General features: G+C 41.1%; 1 protein-coding gene across 1 annotated transcript; it reads right to left on the reverse strand.

Moving 5' to 3' along the window:
• Window positions 1-901: 901 nt before the first annotated feature.
• On the reverse strand, window positions 902-9,272 carry cfap107 (cilia and flagella associated protein 107). Its single transcript, XM_062987189.1, has 4 exons — window positions 9,153-9,272; window positions 5,106-5,216; window positions 3,715-3,889; window positions 902-1,080 (listed from the first exon to the last, which is right to left on the reverse strand). The coding sequence occupies exons 1-4, from the start codon at window positions 9,270-9,272 to the stop codon at window positions 902-904; spliced, it is 585 nt and encodes a 194-aa protein (XP_062843259.1).
• Window positions 9,273-9,719: the final 447 nt, after the last annotated feature.

Here is a 9,719-nt window from a genome sequence, read left to right on the forward strand (position 1 = left end):
AAATCAAATAAAGGTACAAAAAAGTTTTATATAAAAAAATGTCGATTTTAGCAGGTATAAGTGGGTCAAATTTACCCTGCAGAATTAGTATATATAAATAGTACTGCTTCGTTTTTATTTCAGCCACACCCATTCCTATCATATAACATTATTTATTTATTCATTCTTTCCCTTTCCTCCCAATTTTTAGCGCGTCCAATTTTTACCCAATTGCATTATGCTTCCTCTCTACTGGTGCTGACCCTCACCCTGATTGAGGAGAGCTAACTGACACACGCTCCCTCCGACACGTGTGCAGTACAGACTGCATTTTTTCATATGCCGATCAGACTTGTGTACTGAGAGCCACACCCTGATTGCATTATTCTTCAACTCTGTGCAGACGGCATCAATCAGCCAGCAGAGGTCTTAATTGCATCAGTTATGAGGTCCCGTCTGGCTCCCACCCTGTATGAACAACAAGCCGATCGTTCATATGGCCGCCCAGCCCAGCCAGATGGCAAAGCTGAGTTTCAAACCGACGAGAGCCATCTGAGCGGCCTATATAACTTCCATAAAGACATGGTTCGCAAGTTTGCTCTGACAAAACACCAGTGTAAACCCATATTAACACCTTTGTAATTATTTAGAACATTGATTATGAGCCAAGCTTTCTCATCCAATGAGTGTCTGACCTCAATAAGCAGACATTCATATAGAAACCCGGATGGAAATCTTGTGGAAAACCTTACCAGAAGATTGGAGGATGCTTTAGCTGCAAAGAGAGCAACTTCATCCTCATGTCCATGTTTTGAAATGAGATGTCCAGTAATCTCTTAGTCAGCTGTTTAAACCACCAAAGCCCTATCCACAAAGCAATGATAGTAGCAGACTGGTACTATTTTTGATATATGGTTTATTTTTAGGTCTTTTTTCTACCAGACACTAAATGTAGAGCTCTGGCATGGTGAGGCTGACAGAACGTACTTCGAGGGTACACTGGATACTCTTCTTTATACACACTGAGCTTAGGCAATCCATCACACTGCTGCTCCCTCCGTGCCTGCCTCAACGTTGCCAGGCCGTAGTTGGTCGGAGGGCCTGTATAGGAGTGGGAGATCGATTGAGTGTTGCAATGATTACGTACTAATGAAATGTGGTCTAATTCACAATAACAAGCATTCCGTCTGAACTAATAAACAACATTTAGAGCTTAGGCAAAAGGAATGAAAACCTCTGTGAGTTCTATAAAAGTAGGCATCCTGCAAAGATTACACCAAGAGCACAATGTGCAGATGAATAGCTCAGTCCAAATCCTAACAGACAAAAACATGAGGCATGCTCCAAGTGTTTTTGCTACTCTCCCTACAAGTAGGCATCCTGCAAAGATTACACCAAGTGTACCAGTCCAAATACTAACAGACAAAAACATGAGGCCCGCTCCAAGTGTTTTTGCTACTCTCCCTACAAGTAGGCATCCTGCAAAGATTACACCAAGAGTACCAGTCCAAATACTAACAGACAAAAACATGAGGCCCGCTCCAATTATTGCTGCTACTCTTTCTAAAAGTAGGCATCCTGCAAAGATTACACCAAGAGTACCAATCCAAATCAAGTCCTAACTAACAAAAACATGAGGCCCGCTCCAATTATTGCTGCTACTCTCTTTAAAAGTAGGCATCCTGCAAAGATTACAACCAGAGTACCAGTCCAAATCAAGTCCTAACAGACAAAAACATGAGGCCTGCTTCAAGTATTGCTGCTACTCTCCCTACAAGTAGGCATCCTGCAAAGATTACAACAAGAGTACCAGTCCAAATCAAGTCCTAACAGACAAAAACATGAGGTCTGCTTCAAGTATTGCTGCTACTCTCGCTACAAGTAGGCATCCTGCAAAGATTACAACCAGAGTACTAGTCCAAATCAAGTCCTAACAGACAAAAACATGAGGCCTGCTTCAAGTATTGCTGCTACTCTCCCTACAAGTAGGCATCCTGCAAAGATTACAACCAGAGCACTAGTCCAAATCAAGTCCTAACAGACAAAAACATGAGGCCTGCTTCAAGTATTGCTGCTACTCTCCCTACAAGTAGGCATCCTGCAAAGATTACAACCAGAGTACTAGTCCAAATCAAGTCCTAACAGACAAAAACATGAGACCTGCTTCAAGTATTGCTGCTACTCTCCCTACAAGTAGGCATCCTGCAAAGATTACAACCAGAGTACCAGTCCAAATCAAGTCCTAACAGACAAAAACATGAGGCCTGCTTCAAGTATTGCTGCTACTCTCCCTACAAGTAGGCATCCTGCAAAGATTACAACCAGAGTACTAGTCCAAATCAAGTCCTAACAGACAAAAACATGAGGCCTGCTTCAAGTATTGCTGCTACTCTCCCTACAAGTAGGCATCCTGCAAAGATTACACCAAGAGTACCAGTCCAAATCAAGTCCTAACAGACAAAAACATGAGGTCTGCTTCAAGTATTGCTGCTACTCTCGCTACAAGTAGGCATCCTGCAAAGATTACAACCAGAGTACTAGTCCAAATCAAGTCCTAATAGACAAATACATGAGGCCTGCTTCAAGTATTGCTGCTACTCTCCCTACAAGTAGGCATCCTGCAAAGATTACAACCAGAGTACTAGTCCAAATCAAGTCCTAACAGACAAAAACATGAGGCCTGCTTCAAGTATTGCTGCTACTCTCCCTACAAGTAGGCATCCTGCAAAGATTACAACCAGAGTACTAGTCCAAATCAAGTCCTAACAGACAAAAACATGAGGCCTGCTTCAAGTATTGCTGCTACTCTCCCTACAATTAGGCATCCTGCAAAGATTACAACCAGAGTACCAGTCCAAATCAAGTCCTAACAGACAAAAACATGAGGCCTGCTCCAAGTATTGCTGCTACTCTTTCTAAAAGTAGGCATCCTGCAAAGATTACACCAAGAGTACCAGTCCAAATCAAGTCCTAACTAACAAAAACATGAGGCCCGCTCCAATTATTGCTGCTACTCTCTTTAAAAGTAGGCATCCTGCAAAGATTACAACCAGAGTACCAGTCCAAATCAAGTCCTAACAGACAAAAACATGAGGCCCGCTCCAAGTGTTTTTGCTACTTTCTTTAAAAGTAGGCATCCTGCATAGATTACACCAAGAGCACAATGTGTAGATTGAAAGCTCAGTCCAAATCAAGTCCTAACAGACAAAAACATGAGGCCCGTTCCAAGTATTGATGCTACTCTCTTTAAAAGTAGGCATCCTGCAAAGATTACACTAAGAGCACAATGTGTAGATTGAAAGCTCAGTCCAAATCAAGTCCTAACAGACAAAAACATGAGGCCCGCTCCAAGTGTTTTTGCTACTCTCTTTAAAAGTAGGCATCCTGCAAAGATTACACTAAGAGCACAATGTGCAGATTAAAAGCTCAGTCCAAATCAAGTCCTAACAAACAAATATGTGAATGCTCCTCACCATGGTAAATAGAATCACTCCCACTTGGTACAAATTAACAATGAGGTGCAAATGAAACCAACAGATCAATCTGCCTTATTTCCTCCTCAGCCGACCATAACTTGTGGCATATGAAGCAACTCGAACCCGCTGGACTTGCTACCACATGCAGAAGGTAAATTTATCACTTTAAATTTGCTTTGGAAGTGATTGAGTAAATAAGTGAATATTTGAGTGTGTGCTATGGACAAAAATATGAAAAACAGTGCATGGGTGCTAATACCATGAAGTGGATGGTCAGACCTCTCGGGTACCCATGCCATTTTGTCAGAGTGCCAAGTACGGAGGGCAGGAAGCGCAGAGGCACCACGGCATCCGTAGGACTCATCGTACAAACTGACTAGGTAGTGCGAAGTGGGAGTGTTATGATGGGAGAGGAGGAGTCTAGCAGGAAGACCCTGCACACACACATGAAATCAATCATTAATAAGTGAATATATTTATTTAGAGTCTATACACAGGTGGAAGGACAAATTATCTGGAGTTAACCTGTATCCATCCAAAAACAATGTATAACCGCCTACAGGGATCCCGATAAATTACTGAAAGGGAGCCTATAAATAGATACAGGAAGGACACACTTCTGTAGACTTGTGTTACTTGTGTTATCTGTATGGGCAAGCAGCAAGGGCCTGTGGAAAATCCCCCATGGGCCAGCTGAAAGATTGCGATAGCATTTCGGTCTTGGCCAGTGGACATACATTGCCTCCTTATTTCTGCACACACTGTCAGTTTCATCAGCTCTACTTACCATATAGGAGCACTTTGTAGTTCTACAATTACTGACTGTTGTCCATCTGTTTCTCTACATGCTTTGTTAGCCCCATTTCATGCTGTTCTTCAATGGTCAGGACTCTCCCAGGACCACTACAGAGCAGGTATTATTTGGGTGGTGGGTTATTCTCAGCACTGCAGTGACACTGACATGGTGGTGGTGTGTTAGTGTGTGTTGTGCTGGTATGAGTGGATAAGACACAGCAGCGCTGCTGGAGTTGTTAAATACCTCACTGTCACTGCTGGACTGAGAATAGTCCACCAACCAAAAATATCCAGCCAACATCACCCCACAGAATATGACCAACTCAAACAGCAGCAATAGATGAGCGATCGTCTCTGACTTTACATCTACAAGGTGGACCAACTAGGTAGGAGTGTCTAATAGAGTGGACAGTAAGTGGACATGGTATTTAAAAACTCCAGCAGCACTGCTGTGTCTGATCCACTCATACCAGCACAACACACACTAACACACCACCACCATGTCAGTGTCAATGCAGTGCTGAGAATGATCCACCACCTAAATAATACCTGATCTGTGGTGGTCCTGTGGGGGTCCAGACCACTGAAAAACAGGGTAAAAGTCCCGGGTTCGATTCACAGGTGGAGCGGTCTGGGTCCTTTATGTTCTCCCCATGTCTGCGTGTGTTTCTTCCAACAGTCCAAAGACATGCAAGTGAGTTGAATTAGAAATACGAAATTGTCCTGTTCTATCATGGATGTAACCAAAGTGTTTAAAACATGACATTAAAATACGAATTAATTAATAAATATAACGAATTTACACATCAGTATGTTGTGTAAGTAAGCTTTGGTAATAATGTGATTGGTACAAACCTCAGATCCACGCAGTGCCCTCCTCCTAACAATCACATCTGGCCTGTGGTCAGTCGGTGGTCTGAAGTCCAGTCGATTGGTGGTGCTTGCTGTTTTACACTCCCGAGTGAAGTCTCACCCACACACACACACACACACGATTCTCAATAACCATAAAAAGTTATAAAAACAGCACACACACACACACACAATAGAAAATTCTGAATAGCCATAAAAAAAGCTCAGCAGTAGCACTCGGCAAACGATTTGCACGCTCAGCACCCTTATCGATTGGGGACGTACTTCCAGCACATCTCTTTCTGAGCGGTATGAACGGGCGTCTGTGGTAATGCCATTTATCTGACTTTTCCGCTGTTAAAACACTCCGGCTGTGCTGAGTAAGCTCAGCAGTGAGGCACTAATAACTTTTGCATAGATCTGAGCTTCGCCTGAAGCGATCCTCGGCTAACTCTGCGCTAACAGTTGGTTTTGCTCCAAAGCGGGACGGTTTGCAAACAGCTGTGGTTGGCGATTTTTGCCCAAGTATGAATAAGTACACAATATACATGAAACAAGTGGTGTAAAGTGTTACTACAATAATAAAAATGCCTATATATTTTATATAATAATCTATGAATAATCTAAACCAGTGGTCCCCAACCACCGGGCGTGGGTCATTTATTACCGGGCCGCACAGAAAGTATAAATAATTAGAGTTCGTTACAAGAGCAATTAAATTTCCAAAACTCTTCGGGTGTTATTGTCTCTTATCACCACTAGGTGGAAGCATCGTCTTGTTGCAGAGTAAAAAGCTCTGGATTCACACTGATTTACATTCTGTAGTTATTCTATATTAAATCCTCCCGCCCCCACCGGTCCATGAAATTATATCTTATATGAAACTGGTCCATGGTGCAAAAAATGTTGGGGACCGCTGATCTAAATGCTCAGCCTTTTAATAATAGAATTTTGTTCACAATAAACACGTCTTATTTACTAATTGGCTTCTTAAGCTTATGCCTTTAATTTGCCCATCCTCCCTTTGTTTTAACTCATACTACTAATTTCCAAACTGCATCAGTGCAAAACTGTTTATCATAGTGTTGAGGCATGTGTTTAGTAGTTTAGCAGCTGCACACAAGCCTAAGACCAACATGATCAAAACCAAGTTTGTGGCAGCTGGATTGGTAGAAATCAAGGTTGCTCAGCATATATTATGAATGCTCAATGTTCGGTGGAGTTTTATGTTTTATGATTTAGCTTATTTGCTAAATATAAAGCCTTCCATGAGCTGAATTATGTGTGTTAAGAGCAGGTAAACCCTGGTCTAAGGACCAATGCCACTGGATTGTAAGCAGTGGAAATTCACTCTCTGGCATTTACCAACCGGAAGATGGCAGGGAAACTATAAAAGAACCCACTGAGCTATTTGTTTAGTATAGTGGAGTTGCTATTTCTAAGAATTCTGGCTCTTATTTCCCATGAGTGTCTTTTTTGTCTAATAAATTGGGGAACAGGGAGTGGAAAGGTTTACAAGGCAACAGACGGGCTGCAGTTCATCGTTATGGTAGGTGCAGCTGATTATTTTATTAATGAATGTACATATCAGATAATAGGTGTACGTAATAAAATGCTTGGCTGGTGTGCACATACTATATGGCCAAATTTATTTGGGTTTGGGTGCTTCAGCCACAGTGTGTCATAGAGGGTTATAAAATCCCAACGTAAATCATGTAATTCCATAGATTTACCACTAGATGGTGCAAAACATTCACATTTTATTTTAGCGGTCTGTCGACATCTAGTGGTGAGGCCGCGTAATTGCAAGACTTAATTTTAGCTAATAAATAGATACAATTTATTTTTAATAAATGAACATTTACAGATTATTATTTGTAGCATTCTAATGAAAGTGTTTTTTTTTTGAGTAGAGAATAATAAATGTCCTGTAAAATCAAGAACATAAAATTCCATATGTTTTTATTAGGGTGGACATAATTTCACACATTTAATAAAGGCGCAACTGCGGCCTCTGCTGGATAGAAATGGGAAGTGTCACAGATAGTTGTGCGTGACTCTCCGTATGTGATACAGCTGTCTGTGTGACACATTGTCAGAGGAAGTTCCAATAAAAAAACTGGATACAACTAGATTGGGAAGAAAACGTGGGAAAGGCAAAAAAAAATATGCCGCTCAGGTGGCTAAAGTTGTTATATTTTGTAAAATTCAATTTCTTAAATGTTTATTCAACAGAAAAAGGAACAAATAAATGATTTAATAGTTTGAATTTGTTTAAATAATGTCCTAGCTTTTTCTGACTTAGGGTTGTAAATGAAAAGCCTTTACGGAAGAGCAAAGTGGGAAACTTCATATTGTGCCACTGACATTAAAACTGGATGGCCTACAATGTTCAGGTTCTTTCAAATGTATTTTCTAATTGTAATTGGTACTGCAATTAGTGTAACCTGTGTCACGAGCCATTTAAGGTTGTCATTTATTGTATCTTTGAAGAGATGGATGGATAATACAGTGGGATGCAAGAGTGCCAATATCACTTTAAAGGTATTATTATTAAAGCCAGCCAAAGGCAGATTACCAATGAAGTGTTATTTGCGCATGTTCAAGGTAAGAGTTAATAAAGTAAATGGACAATAATGGATTATTAACACACTATTTAACTGCATTAAATTCTCAGAATCTATGCAGCCTGAATAGTAATGTCAGTGGTTTGGACTGTACTACATCTCACTGCACTGGATTTAATTGTAAAAGGCTATTTTAGTTTCACGAAAAACACTAGTAGTTTCAAAGAAAGGTAAATTACCAGTAAAATGTCACAGAATGTCATGCTGCATTTAATTATAATATCCCTGTCTCTGGAATATGAAATCTTGTAGATGCAAAATAACATTTCAAATCTCATTTGCACATATCAATATGCTGTGTTTAATTATAAAGGCCTTTTATTTCACGACCTTTGAATAATACAAGAGAGTAAAATGACCAATGAAATGTCAGTACAACAATTCTTTTTGTTCAGAGCAAATATAAACTGCGAGCAAAATGTCATTTGGCCATACACTTATGGTCAAAAGTATGTGGACACCCCAGGATTTACTCAGTTCTGGCTTTTATTTTAAACTTTTGTAGTTAACAAGAGTATATAATGAATTATCAACCATATAGTGATAAAATCATGATGAAATTGTGTTCATTTTAATTAGATCAGATGAAATAATAGATTAAACAAACTACAAAGTAAATACCAGATCCACCAGAGCTCTGGTAACTTAATCAAAATTAAATAAATTTGCCGCTCAGGTGGCGCAGCGGTAAAGTACGCTGGCGCACCAGAGTTGGGGTTTCGAATACATCGTATCGAATCTCAGCTCTGCCTTTCCGACTAGGCTGGGCGTCAGCATGAACAACGATTGGCTGTTGTTCAGGGTTAGAGGGTAAGAAAGTCGGATCATGGGTCCCCATGGCTGGTGCGACTGCGGCCCCTGCTGGCTGACTGATGGCGCCTGCACAGGGCTGAGGAATAATGCTGATGGGGGTGTGGCCCTCCGTACACAGTGCCCGTCAAGTGTATGAACTCGACTCGTGCAGGTGAAAAATGCCCATAATCTTTGATCTATCTTTGAGTTGTACTAGATATTACTGCAAATTGGGGCGGCACGGGGGCTCGGTGGGTAGCACCGTCGTCTCACAGCAAGAAGGCCCTGGGTTCAATTCCCAGGTGGAGCAGTCCGGGTCCATTCTGTGTGGCTTTTGTATGTTTTCCCTGTGTCAGTGTGGGCTTTCCCCCACAGTCCAAAGACATGCACGTGAGGTGAACTGATGAATCTTGTGTAACCAGTAACTACACCTGTCCCGTCATGGATGTAACCAGTGTGTAAACCATAATGCTAAAATCCTAATAAATAAATAGGGTTAGGGTTTTCAGAATTTAGCAGGATAGTGTCGAAAGGTAAACTACCAGTGCAATACTATTTGGACATGCCATTACAATTAAAGTCTATCCTGTGTGAGTGGAATAGTGCATTATAGAAGGTGTTACTGTGATACCTGCAGTCTCTCCTCCACCCAGTTCCCAATGAGCACATTGCTGGAATATTTCTGCTCTATTCTCCATCCAGGCTGCTTCCATTTATTATAAACCAAGTCTCTGTCCTGCATAATGTGCATTCAGTGTCCATTCGTATTCCAAACTAGTGTAGAACTAAAACCAAGAGCACCTGTGTGATACAGCAGATCATGAAAGTCGCTACCATTGAGATGTTGTCATCACATGGGGTGTTTCCATGGCTGCAGTAACACTCATTCAGTAATTCAAGAAGAGTCCTTTACAAGTTCTTAATCTTTAATAGCCAGTAGCCATATTTAAAGATCACCATATTTTCAGGATTTGTACCAGGGCACTGACTTGGTCAATTTATTAGGAACACCATACTAATATTGGGCATGATTCCCCTCCCTTTGCGGTCAAAACAGCATCTGAATGTGAATACCATTCCTACCACATCCCAGAAGTATTTTTTGGATTGGAATCTGCAGCCTGAGGAGGCCATTGAAGTACACTGAACTTCTGTCAGGTTCTCAAACCAGTTTGAGATGATTTGGTGACATGGCACG

This window comes from Trichomycterus rosablanca, chromosome 24 (assembly GCF_030014385.1).
Source record: "Trichomycterus rosablanca isolate fTriRos1 chromosome 24, fTriRos1.hap1, whole genome shotgun sequence".
Classification (NCBI taxonomy): Eukaryota; Metazoa; Chordata; class Actinopteri; order Siluriformes; family Trichomycteridae; genus Trichomycterus; species Trichomycterus rosablanca.